General features: G+C 41.7%; 1 protein-coding gene across 1 annotated transcript in view; it reads left to right on the top strand.

The window, feature by feature from the left end:
* The window catches only part of LOC143291834 (uncharacterized), a 22,330-nt gene that overhangs the window by 9,140 nt on the left and 690 nt on the right, over nt 1–12,500 (top strand). The window contains exon 2 of the mRNA XM_076601950.1: nt 9,315–12,500. This exon is cut by the window's right edge and continues 690 nt beyond it. Within this exon, the coding sequence (XP_076458065.1) occupies nt 9,315–9,679 (365 nt within the window). The 3' untranslated portion in view covers nt 9,680–12,500. The remainder of the gene's footprint in view (nt 1–9,314) is intronic.

Here is a 12,500-nt window from a genome sequence, read left to right as displayed (position 1 = left end):
TTACCCTGATCGTTTTTATGGCTGGAAATGTACTGATTTTTTTCTATCAAAGTGGATTCCTCTACATGATTTTGCCAGGGACAACCTTGCACGCATATACAGAGAGAGAAAAACAGAGACAGAGACAGAGACAGAGAGAGAATGCCTGATATCTTCTCGAAAGGACAAATTGTTTGTTTAATAGCGAAACGGTCTACTGGTACGTATCAATCATTTTTCTCCCTCTCTCTCTTTCTGCACGTCTCTCTCTCTCTCTCTGTTCGCCCCCACCCCTCTCCCTCTCCCTCTATACCCTCCTTTCACACACGCTGTCTGGCACTTTCTCTCACTCCCCTTGCTTTTTGAGTTCCTCGTTCTTGTTTCCCTTCTCTCAAGGCTCGCCCCCCTCCCTCCCCTTCCCAAAGCCCCACACCCCTTTCTCATAACAATGCTGGAAACACGTCTGGTCCTGCGATCAACCACATCCCCAGTACGCCCCCCCCCCCCCCCCCCCACCCGTTGGCTTCTACTGTCCGGCCTTGGCCTGATTTTTCTGCTTGAGCCCCCCCACCCCCACCCCCACCCCACCCCTGACCCCCCCTCCCAACACGCACCTCCAATCCAATCCACCCTCCTGTTGTTGTTTTTTCTTCTAATATTTAAGAACATGTCTTTCCCATCTGGTAAAAGTATGTGTGCTGGTCCCCCCCCCCTTCACCCCTGCCCCCACCCCCACGTCCCTCAGCTCCTTTCCATCTCTTACCACCATTCAGATCAAGGTGCTGGATCCCTTGCATCCTTTGATCCGGAAATATAAAGCGCATAGATAATTATTTACCTGCCTTTTCTTTTAAGTATATTTCATCATGTGGTTTAGGGTGGTTTTTGACTCACTTCTGTAAACAAAGTGAGTCTATGTTTTAACCCGGTTTTCGGTTGTGTGTGTGTGTGTGTGTGTGTGTGTGTGTGGTAAACTTTAACATTGACATTTTCTCTGCAAATTCTTTGTCAGTTGACACCAAATTTGGCATAAAAATAGGAAAAATTCAGTTCTTTCCAGTCATCTTGTTTAAAACAATATTGCACCTCTGGGATGGGCACAAAATTTTTTAAAAAAGAAGCCAAATTATATGCAAACTGAATTTACTGGGTTTTTTTTTCTCTAAACTTGGCACTTTGATCTGATATTCTGACACAACAACAAGAGCAGTCATTTTTATCATTTTTTGTTCAAACAGGAACTTCTTTTGCAAAGCATGGAAGTTATATTTATTTAGCATGTCTTTGATGCAGATAGTAAAAAAGGGAAATTAATCTGTAATTAATGCTAGGGGGTTAATTTGCTTTAAACTGATCAGTCTTTCTCATCTTAAACATTACATTTTGAAATTATACTCAATACATAAAAAGCTCTTGTGTTTTACTTTCAGTGTACAGGACTTTCACTATGTTCATTCGCCCAAGTGTTTTTTTTCTTCTTTCGGAAAATACTCAAATCAATACGACGAGTGGACTTTATAGATCTATTAGCTGAGCCCTGAAGGTCAAGGGCAAAAATCAATTGCGTACACATATTTATACATATTCAAAGCGCGTGCTCATATTCTTCGCGAACGCGAACGACGCCATTTTGTTTCAAGTTGTAGACCTGCCCGTTCAATCCTATATTCAATCGACAATACACGGTAACATGTGTTGGAAAGCTGGAGAAGGAGACCGTTAAACATTTATTCAGAGAAATATTTGTGAACGCCTCATCACTTACTGGATTATGCCCCAAACTGCCATAAAAATATCCACAGAATCATTCGGAATTCACAGTTAAAAATAATAAACCATGAGAGTTAATACCCTTGAATTGATGAAATGTAAAAATTTCCAGTCTTGACTTTTCTCAAAATGAAGTCCTTTTCACTTCATACGACGTTTAGAAGTACTTGTACTTGGCTCTACATGTTATTAGTTTAACAAAATACTCAATTTTCATATCAACTTTATAACTATAAAACACTTTAAAACTACAAAACTAGAATGAACATAAAAGAGAAATTGAATCGACCGTGTCAACTGGGTGTAACTAAACTTGTACATCTATCTAGATCCAGAGAAAACGGCTAAATGTTGCAGTGTGATTGCGACGATAGCCACGTCTCCTTTACCGCGGACTTAAAAAGAATTTTCAATTGCCCTTAAAGATTTTTTGAATGCCCAAGATACACCAGAATGATATGATTTAAACAGTGTTCTCACTGCGAATACTGCAATCGATTTATCGCCCTTTTAAAAAAAGCATATTTAAATGTTATATTTTTGTTTGATTTTTAGTTTATTGCTGTATTTGAAGGTTTAATGTTCCCATTATCAGTACTCTTTTTTTTTCTTTTTTTTTTTTTAAGTGTTTGTAAAGTCGTTTCATATCAGAAATGTTATTTACATGTACTTGACTTTTTTTTTTTCCACTATCATGATTATTGTTATGTAAAACTCAAGAAAAAGAACAGCAAAACAAACAAACAAACAAAAAACCCTTTGTCAACATGGTTTCTTCCAATCTTCAAGCTAACACCAATACGATTTTCTATCAGAAATAAAGGACACCACTGAAAAACAGCTGTGACGACTTTAAACAAGATGTTGTGTTAATTAAGACCAGTATTCAACACTTTCATCCGTTCAATTTTAGATAAGATGATGCGTTAAGACCGGTGTTCAGCACTTTCATCCGTTCGGGTTTAAATAAGATGATGTGGTAAGACCGGTGTTCAGCACTTTCATCCGTTCAATTTTAGATAAGATGATGTGTTAAGACCAGTGTTCAGCACTTTCATCCGTTCGGCTTTAAACAAGATGATGTGGTAAGACCGGTGTTCAGCACTTTCATCCGTTCGGGTTTAAACAAGATGATGTGTTAAGAACGGTGTTCAGCACTTTCATCCGTTTGTCAACACTGCACACGCCACACACTCAACGCACGCAGGCTGCCAAGGTCAGAATATACGTATCAGCAGTTATAGCTAGATAGATATAGAACAACATGTCATGATAGCGGAGGAAAACAAGACACAGATGTATGTGACTTAGCACAGCTGACGTCAAAGTGGGGGTAACATGGTCCAGGTATTTCAGCGCATGACAAGTTGCCAAACATGAACCCCAGCCATGATTGCAAGAAGAAGAAGAAGAAAAAACAACAACAAAGTGTGGAAAGGAAGTGGTGTTCAACTGGGCAGGTGTTTGGCTGCCTCGGTGGATCTGAAGTGACAGCTAAATGAAAGCAGGATGTAAATGCTGTCTGTTGAAGAGCTCACCTGTTTCCTCTTCTTTTCCCTCTTCGCCCTCTGTCTGTTTGTCTGTCTGTCTGTCTGACTCTCTCTCTCTCTCTCTCTCTCTCTCTCTCTCTCTCTCTTTCGCTCTCTCGCTGAGATAGAAATTTTTAATAGTTATAAGTATCTGGGCTTAACCTTAACTACTAAATTGTCTTTTGATATTGCACTGGACAAATCTGCAGGCATAGCAAAAGGCAGAGTGGTAGAAATCATTGAAACAATGTGGAGCCTTGGAAACATGGAACTCTCAGTTTTCTTCAAATCATTTGATGCCCAGGTAAAGCCTATGTTAATGTATGCAGCTGAACTTTGGGGTTTGACTCGTTTTCAGTTTGTTGAAGCCCCTCATATATTTGCCTGCAAGCGTTTTCTCCGAGTAGGTCCCCAAACTCCAGATATGATGGTGTATGGTGAACTAGGTAGGCACCCCTTACATGTTGATAGTATGATTAAGGTGATTCGATACTGGTTCAAGCTTCAAAAATTAAATCTTACCAGACTGCCAAAACAAGTTCATGAACTGTATAATAAATATAAATCAGAAACCCAGAAAGCCAGATTGACAAAAATAATTTGGCCAGCACGGTTAAGCATTGCTTAGATATTTATGGATTTTAAGATATTTGGTTGAATGGAGGAGCTGGGAACGAAAATGCATTCATACAAGTTTTTAAACAACGCATAACGCATAACAGACTGCTATCAACAAGACTGGTCAAGTAAGCTATTTGAAAGTGATAGATACTCTACATATCGCTGTTTCAAGTCATTGTCGCAACCAGAAAAGTGCATTTCGGACATTACTATCATTAAGTTTCGTACTGTCTTTCCTAAATTTTGGATAAGCACAAGTGATATAAACTTGCATACAAGATACATAGAAAAATCAAACTCCTGCCCTTTCTGCAAAGCTGAAGATGACGAACGCCATTTTCTGTTAGCATATCTAATGTATCAGTTAATCAGGGAAAAATACCTAGTGAAAATTTTTAGACACATAGATGAATACACAGACTTAGCGTTACTTTTATAAAATGAAAACAGGTTTCTGACTCGCTTTGTGGAAATGTTTATGTATTACGCCTTATAAAAAGAGAAGGAGAAATGACATAATTATATAACTTTTCAAAAACAAAAACGTTTCTGCAGGAAATGTCACGAACTAAAAATCATTCTCTACATTTTCAGTTATGAAATGCTTTGTCCATGATGTTGGTCCCTTTCCCCTTTATTTTTGGTGTTTTGTGTGTCATCAGTGTAATTATGTACCTCCTTTGCAAACAGGCCGGTGGCCTTGCAGTTAAAATATTTCTGAGTTCTGAGTTGTCTCTGTCTGTCTGTCTCTTTCTCTGGCGTCAGGTCATAATCATGGTCCGATAAAATGTTCAGTTCTCATGTTAATGGTTTAGTAATAAGACGGATGGGTGCGGTGGTCAAATGGTTAGAGCGCTACATTCTCGCCACAGTTTCCTGAGTTCGATCCCCGTGGCACCTGGTGGGTTAATAAGGGTGGAGATGTTTTCGACATTCCAGGTCAACATGTGTGCAGACCTGCTGGTGCCTGAACCCCCTTCGTATGTATGCGCACGAAGAAGATCAAATACGCACGTTAAAGATCCTGCAATCCATGTTAGCGTTCGCTCGGTTATGGTAACAAGAAAACACCCAGCATACACCCTCCCCATTCGAAAACGGAGTATGGCTGCTTACATTGTAGGGTAAATCAACAAAACGGTCAAACACGTAAAATGTTACATGTCTTTACATGTCTGTGTGAGTGTGTGTGTGTGTGTGTGTGTGTGTGTGTGTGTGTGTGTGTGTGTGTGTGTGTGTGTGTGCGTGACTGAAACCTGATTAAATGACACAGGAAACGAATGATGAGTGATCAATATAAGCCCAGGTAGGCAGCCTGTTGTGCAGATGTCTCCGTGTTTGGAAAGCACTTCTAGATTGGTCTCTGACCGAGGATAGGCACTGTATACGAGGGATGTTAATTAAAGATTCCCCTGACTTACTTTCGGTTATTGAAGAAGGCTGAAATTGCACATGTATAATAATACATATCTCTACATTTCACTAGATTTGCATCCCTGAACAGTTTCTCTTCCACAGATGCTATGGTGGAGTAAGGTGTGATAATGGAGCCAGTTGAATGCAGAGCGGTCATCATGTTTTGTACTTTAGAGGCCGCACACCAAGGGAGACGTTCGATGAGATGAAGGAGACTTATGGGGAGGATGGGAGGATGCCCTAACGTATGACGTGGTTAAGCACTGGTATCGTTAAGTTCAAGTGCGGTCGGACATCGGTGGAAACGGCTCCCATTCCCGGGCGACCACAGTCCGCCACTGATGAAAACACCATCCGGCAAGTGGAGGATCGCCGCAGAACTGTTCGCCAACTAGCCTAAGATGTCAAGATCAGTGTGGGGTCTGTGGAAAAAAAATCATCCATGACCATTTGCTCTTGCGGAAGTTGTCTGCACGATGTATTCCCCCGTTTCTCACACCTTTCTAGAAGCAGGAACGAGTCACGAGCTCCAAGGCTCTTTTGGCCATGTGCCAAGAAAACCAGGACTTCTTCGACACTTATCACGCAGGACGATATATGGGTCCATCACTTTGATTCAGAGACTAAAGCCCAGTCGAATCAATGGAAGCATTTTGACTCACCACCTACGAAGAAGGCACGTGTCCATCCCTCGTTGGGCAAGGTCATATTTTGGGGTCCGGCGTGGAGCAGTGATGATGGATTTCCTGGCAAATGGTACCACAATTACCGGGACATACTACGCTTCATTGCTGCAGAAACTGCGGGAGGCCATCAAAACTGATAGGCGTAGCAGCATGCTGACCAAAGGTGTCCGCCTCCTGCAAGACAACGCCCCGGTTCACAACTCTCGTGTTGCCCAGAGGGAAGCACGGTCCTGCGGCTACGATATCGTTCCTCACCCCTTACCTTCCCGACCCCGCTCCATCTGACTTCCACCTCTTTCCAACCATTCAGTCATATTTGAAGGGCAAGCGCTTCCCAGACGATGAAACGCTTATTTCCGAGGTCAAGTCGTGGCTTCTGGTGCAACCTGCATACTGCTGCAGGCAAGGTCTTCACAGCTGCATAAAGCGATAGGAAAAGTGTGTCACCCATGGTGGTACCTGTAGAGAAAGACTAATAACAGTGCGAAGTTTAGTTCCTTTCAGTCCATGGGAAATGGGTCAGGGAAAATCTTAATGAACATCTCTCGTAAGTATCCATATACCATCATCAAGACCAAACTAAACGTTTAGCAAAGGTCTACATTTTTAAAGAGAAGTTACATTCTAGACCATTACAGGTTGAGTCTTTGAACGCCACACTCAAGTAACTGACCATACAGTTAAATCCCCCACCTCACTGGCTCTGTTGTCTGTATACGAAAGCAGTGCACGTCAGCATTACCGATCAAAGTCAAGCCATGCAGACAGACCCGCCACGATGACCTCTTGCTCTGAGACACAGTTTGACGACGTAGCCAATGGAAACTTTGAAACGATGGAGATTAGTTGGTGGGAAAAAGAATCAGCTGGTCTTCGGTAAACTGCCAGTTTGAAGCTCCGAGTTACGGCGATAGTGAAATAGGAATATGGACGTTGGTATATGAGTTTGTTTCTCGCGTCTTTTTTTTTTTTTTTTTTTTTTTTTGCTGTTGTTCATTTTATTGACTCACTTGTGTAAACAAAGTGAGTCTATGTTTTAACCCGGTGTTCGGTTGTCTGTCTGCGCGCGCGCGCGTGTGTGTGTGTGTGTGTGTCCGTGTGTCTGTGTGTCTGTGTGTCCGTGGTAAACTTTAACATTGACATTTTCTCTGCAAATACTTTGTCAGTTGACACCAAATTTGGCATAAAAATAGAAAAAAATTCACTTCTTTCCAGTCATCTTGTTTAAAACAATATTGCACCTCTGGGATGGGCACAAAAAAAGAAATAAATAAAAAGAAGCCTAATTATATGCAAACTGCATTTACTGTTATATTTATATTTTTTGTATTCTCTAAACTTGGCACTTTGACCTCTTATTCTGACACAACAACAAGAGGAGGTATTATTATCATTTTTTGTTCAAACAGGAACTTCTTTTGCTAAGCATGGAATTTTTATTTATTTTGCAAACGTTTTGGTGCAGATAGTAAAAAAAGGGAAATTACTCTGTAATTAATGCTAGGGGACTTAATTTATCACAAGTGAGTCTTGAAGGCCTTGCCTCTCTTGTTTTATTTTGGTAAGGTGGTGTTTGTTTGTGTTTCAACTCAGCCTGTTTGAACATAGGCATGATATGTTGGAAACAGTTTCCAAGTGTCTTGGAGCTTTGTCATATTCCTACATGCACAGCCCCCCTAGCCTCCCCCCTAACCCCCCACCCCCCCCCCCCCCCCCTAAAAACAACAACAGCACAAAACAACAACAAACAACAATAAAAAACAAACAAATAAAAAACCGAAAAAAACAAAACAAAACAAAACAAAGCTGCTATCAACTTCCCTTCATCCTTCAATTGCGAAATGCCTCTATTTTTCACTTCACTTATTTTGTCGCAGTTGCGAAATGCCTCTATTTTTCACTTCACTTATTTTGTCGCAGTTGCGAAATGCCTCTATTTTTCACTTCACTTATTTTGTCGCAGTTGCGAAATGCCTCTATTTTTCACTTCACTTATTTTGTCGCAGTTGCGAAATGCCTCTGTTTTTCACTTCACTTATTTTGTCGCAGTTGCGAAATGCCTCTGTTTTTCACTTCACTTATTTTGTCGCAGTTGCGAAATGCCTCTGTTTTTCACTTCACTTATTTTGTCGCAGTTGCGATCGCCTTTAGTCTAAAATTGGTATCATATCCTTCAGGTCATTGAGGTTTGATATCTGCACCGTGTCGTTGCCAGCGAGAAAGAGGTTTGCGCTCCAATGAGGATAGGGAAACAGGTCTTGCCCTGTTATGCTTCAAGATGTCTTTGTCAAACGACGACGGCCTGAATTTTCCATGAAGAATGAGATTGTGGTCACGTAGAACGTGTTTGAACCCCCGCGTGTAACGTTCTGTGTTGGTGTTATAAAAAAAACAAAACAACAGGTGATGATCAAAGTGGGTGTGGTGTGGTTGTAGTTGTTATAAAAAACAACAACAACAACAAGAAAACAGGTGATGATCAAACTGAGAGGGATGTTGTTGGTGGTGGTGTTGTAAGTGTTATAAAAACAAAACAAAACAAAAACAAAAACAAACAACAGCAGGTGATGACCTAATGGGTGGTGTGTTGTCGGTGTTGGCGTTTGTATAAAAAAACAACAACAGGTGATGACCTAATGGGTGGTGTGTTGTCGGTGTTGGCGTTTGTATAAAAAAACAACAACAGGTGATGACCAAACTGGGTGGGTGTTTGTTGTTGTTGTTGTTGTTGTTGGTGGTGGTGGTGGTGGTGGTGGTGGTGATAGTGTTATAGAAACAACAACAAAAAACAACAGGTGATGACCAAACTGGGTGGTGTGTTGTCGGTGTTGGCGTTTGTATAAAAAAACAACAACAGGTGATGACCAAACTGGGTGGGGTGTTGTTGTTGTTGTTGTTGTTGTTGTTGGTGGTGGTGGTGGTGGTGGTGGTAGTGTTATAGAAACAACAACAAAAAACAACGGGCGATGATCAAACTGAGAGTGGTGTTGTTGTTGGTGGTGATGTTATTAAAAGAACAAAAAAAAAAACAACAACAACAAAACAAAAACACCCAACAGATGATAACCAAACTGAATGGGGTGCTGTCGTCGTCGTCGTCGTTGTTGTGTTGTTGTTATATACAAAAAAACAGGCGATGATCAAACTGAGTGGTTGTGTTGTTGTTGGTAGTGGTGTTATATAAAAATTATTTAAACAAAAAACCCCCCCAAAAACACACAAACCCCCCCCAAAAAAACAACACCACAGTTGATGACCAAACTGAGTGGGGAATGTTGTTGATTGGGTTTTGTTTTTCCATCTCTGTCAACAGATGACAGGCGCGGTGGGCCGCAGTCCACGTGCTGCTTCATCGGGAAGCTGGCGGCCTCCAGGCAGCTGCACTGCCTGGCGCAGTACCACGTGGACAAGCTGCACGTGCGCCGTGGCGGGTCAGCAGCAGGTGTGACGGCCGGTCGGCAGGGTGTCCGCCGCTCCAAGCCCCACTCCGGCGACCTCCCTCCCCTCTGGGCCAGGGACTTCCGGCGCTGCGTGCTGCAAAAACCTTTAGTGTTTCAGAAATGCTGTTACGGCTACGCCACGGCCCGAAGCGACAGACTCCGGTGGTACAACCATCGCAAAGCCAGGACTGGCTCCATACAGAACAGTTACCACGCGTGGAGATATATTTACAGCTAGTGACTTGTTTTGTTGTCTAATGATTTTTTTTTTTATATATCTAATTTTGACAATGATGAATATCTGCACTGATTTATTTTTAAATCTTAAAGTATATGATTAATATCAAAACTGGATAAATGATGAATCGTGTGTGATAAGAAAGACAGTCAAGGAAACCACGAACCCGGGTCAATGTATATCACTCCAGGCTTGTAAACACCGAAGTAAACACAGAGCCAACTGCAATGCTTAGGGGATGGAATTATAGTATGTTCACTTATTTCATAGATCTTGCGGATATTGTGTGAGACATTCATTAAGCGAAGGTCAAAGAAATCTTGAGTATAAAATGAATCCGTTGCGTGTCTTTTTTTTTTCTTTTTTTTATGTAGAAAAGACAGCAAGAACATTTTAGTTTAATCTTGACTTCAACACCAAAGTAGGTTGTTTTACACCAAAGTAGGTTGTTGTTTTTTTGTTGTTTTTTTTTAGATAAACAAATATATATTTATTGTTCAAAGGTTACATTAAGTCTACTTACTGCATCAAGAAAAAGAAAAAAAAAGTAGATCATAAGGTCGGTGTATAAACAATCTGGTGCGCCTTTTAGAAATTTGGAAACTAGGAAGTTTGGGGGAGTGGTGATGACAGTGGGGGTGTGGGAGTGGGGAGCGGGCAAGCTGCAGACTGTTCAGGGAAGCGTTGGATCGTTGATTCAACTGCCGATTGACTGGTTGATTTCTTCTACATACGGGTGTTTTGGAAATTACCTTCTGTATTGATGTCATGTATTCGTATTCATTTGCGTCAGTTGCTTAGCTGATGATTGCTGTAACGCTGATTGGTTGTATCATCATTATTATTATCATTATTATTATTATTATTATTGAAGGAAGGCTTGTAGTCGATTTAAGTATGCTCAGGGTTTGGTTGAGTTCTTCCAGATTTTGCAGATTCTGTTTTCTTCGACTGAACTGAAGGACAGAATTTTTTTTCTCCTTATCAAATCAAACAAATAAAGAGGGGCAAAACGGCAAAACGAGAGAGGAAAACTGAACATATCTTTTTAACGAAATTAACAACAACAACAAAAACGTAGCCCAATACAATCGCCCTTTTTTGTGAGTGTGTGTTTTCTTTTTCCTTTTTATAGGCAGTTAGATTCTTGAGTCTTTGTCACAGTTTTATTTTAATTGATTTTTTGGTTTACTCCTGTACCCTCTTGGCTATAGCTGACGGGACATGTCCCACCTTTCAGAGGTCTGTGGCTGAGCACACCCATGGCAGCACATGACTGTGAGGTGGGGGTGGCCAATGGTAGTCGGCATGCGTGGAAAGTGTGGGGAGTGAATGCGCGTGGTTGACAACCCCTCACTGTGCATATTGTTGGTATCGGCGATAGCGTGTGTGTGCTCTTTGTGTGTATGTACATGTGTGTCAGCAAGAAAACAGGTTGCTGTAATTAGCAGGACGCGGGTGGAATCGTTTATGACTTAATTTCCCAAATATTTAACTCGCATGTGACACAAATGCAATCTGTCAAAGTGCTCTGCCGTTTTGTTCAGTTTTGAGACGGAGGCCAAACACACACACTCTCTCTCTCACACACGCGCGCGCGCGCATTGCGCGCACATTGAAAAAGAAACCAATAATATGTTTTATGCACAAGCAACTACAGTGAGTAGAACGATTTATGATATCAGTTCTAATGTTGTACAAACCGGAAAGAACAGTCATAGCAAAAAGTGAAGTGACTTTGGGTTGTCTGTCGTAAGTTTTCCGACAGTTTGTTTCCTTTGAATTCTTACCCCTCCCCAAAGTCACAAACGGGAAAGTTGTATAACCGAGTACTAGTCACTGACACGCCGGCAAGAAAGCAGAACGCATCGCTTTTTATACTATTTTCTGTTGTTACTGCATTACCCGTTTGTTCTTTTTTGTCACTGTGATAATCATGCTATCCCGTCCTCCAACTCAGCGCTGTGTGGGATTCGTGAAACGTTGTTCTCTGATCCAGTCATTCACACACACAACAATCAGACCATCGTGCAGGTGCTTTGTCAACGTACAGAATCCCAATGTCATTCTTTGTCAGCTTTCGGAACTCGGAGGGACTGTGTTTCTGGAGTCGACAAAACAGTTTAGCGTCCGTCTTGGATCACATGATGCAGTTGTCTGTTTTTGTATGTAGCTGGCCAGTCGTGACAGGAACTAGTGTGGGTAAAGCATGAATCAGGTTTTATTAGGTTATTCGTTTGTTTGATGTTTTCTTCGCCCGCAGTTCCCATAACAATCTCCCAACCCCAAGGAGTAAATATCGATTACCGCCACACTCTAACTGTCATGCACAACATAAAGACAAAACTTCAAGATTCCCGAACAGAACCTTATGGTCACAAAGGAAGCATTCTTGTTCGTCACAAACTGCTGCTGTTTTGCTGTGTTGTGTCAGACACGTAGCGTTGCGCTGCGGTTCAAACGCGTGTATCGCAAGACACATTGGACCGAATGGGTGTTATTAATTTCAACGGAATTCTGCACACTCCACCCTCTCTCTTCCCAGACCACCCACTGCCGAACACAGTACGACACTCAGGCATACTTGCTCACATATCAAGGGGAATGGCAGGACAGGTGACGACGTGCTGTTGACAGACAAGCATTGTCAGTGTCATCACATATTTATGCCCGTTTTCCAATACCGCTGACCGATAAGGCAGTCACGAAATTCCCGCCAGTTTACTATTGTTCTTTGAAGATGATGAATTGATTGCCCTGCTCTTAGACAGAAATGGCAGTGGTGTTTTGTTGTCCAGATCTACCTCCCAACACAACCTCA

Source organism: Babylonia areolata, chromosome 18 (genome assembly GCF_041734735.1).
Source record: "Babylonia areolata isolate BAREFJ2019XMU chromosome 18, ASM4173473v1, whole genome shotgun sequence".
NCBI lineage: Eukaryota > Metazoa > Mollusca > Gastropoda > Neogastropoda > Buccinidae > Babylonia > Babylonia areolata.
Note: the sequence above shows the minus strand (reverse complement) of the source record. Positions and strands in the feature narration are given on the sequence as shown.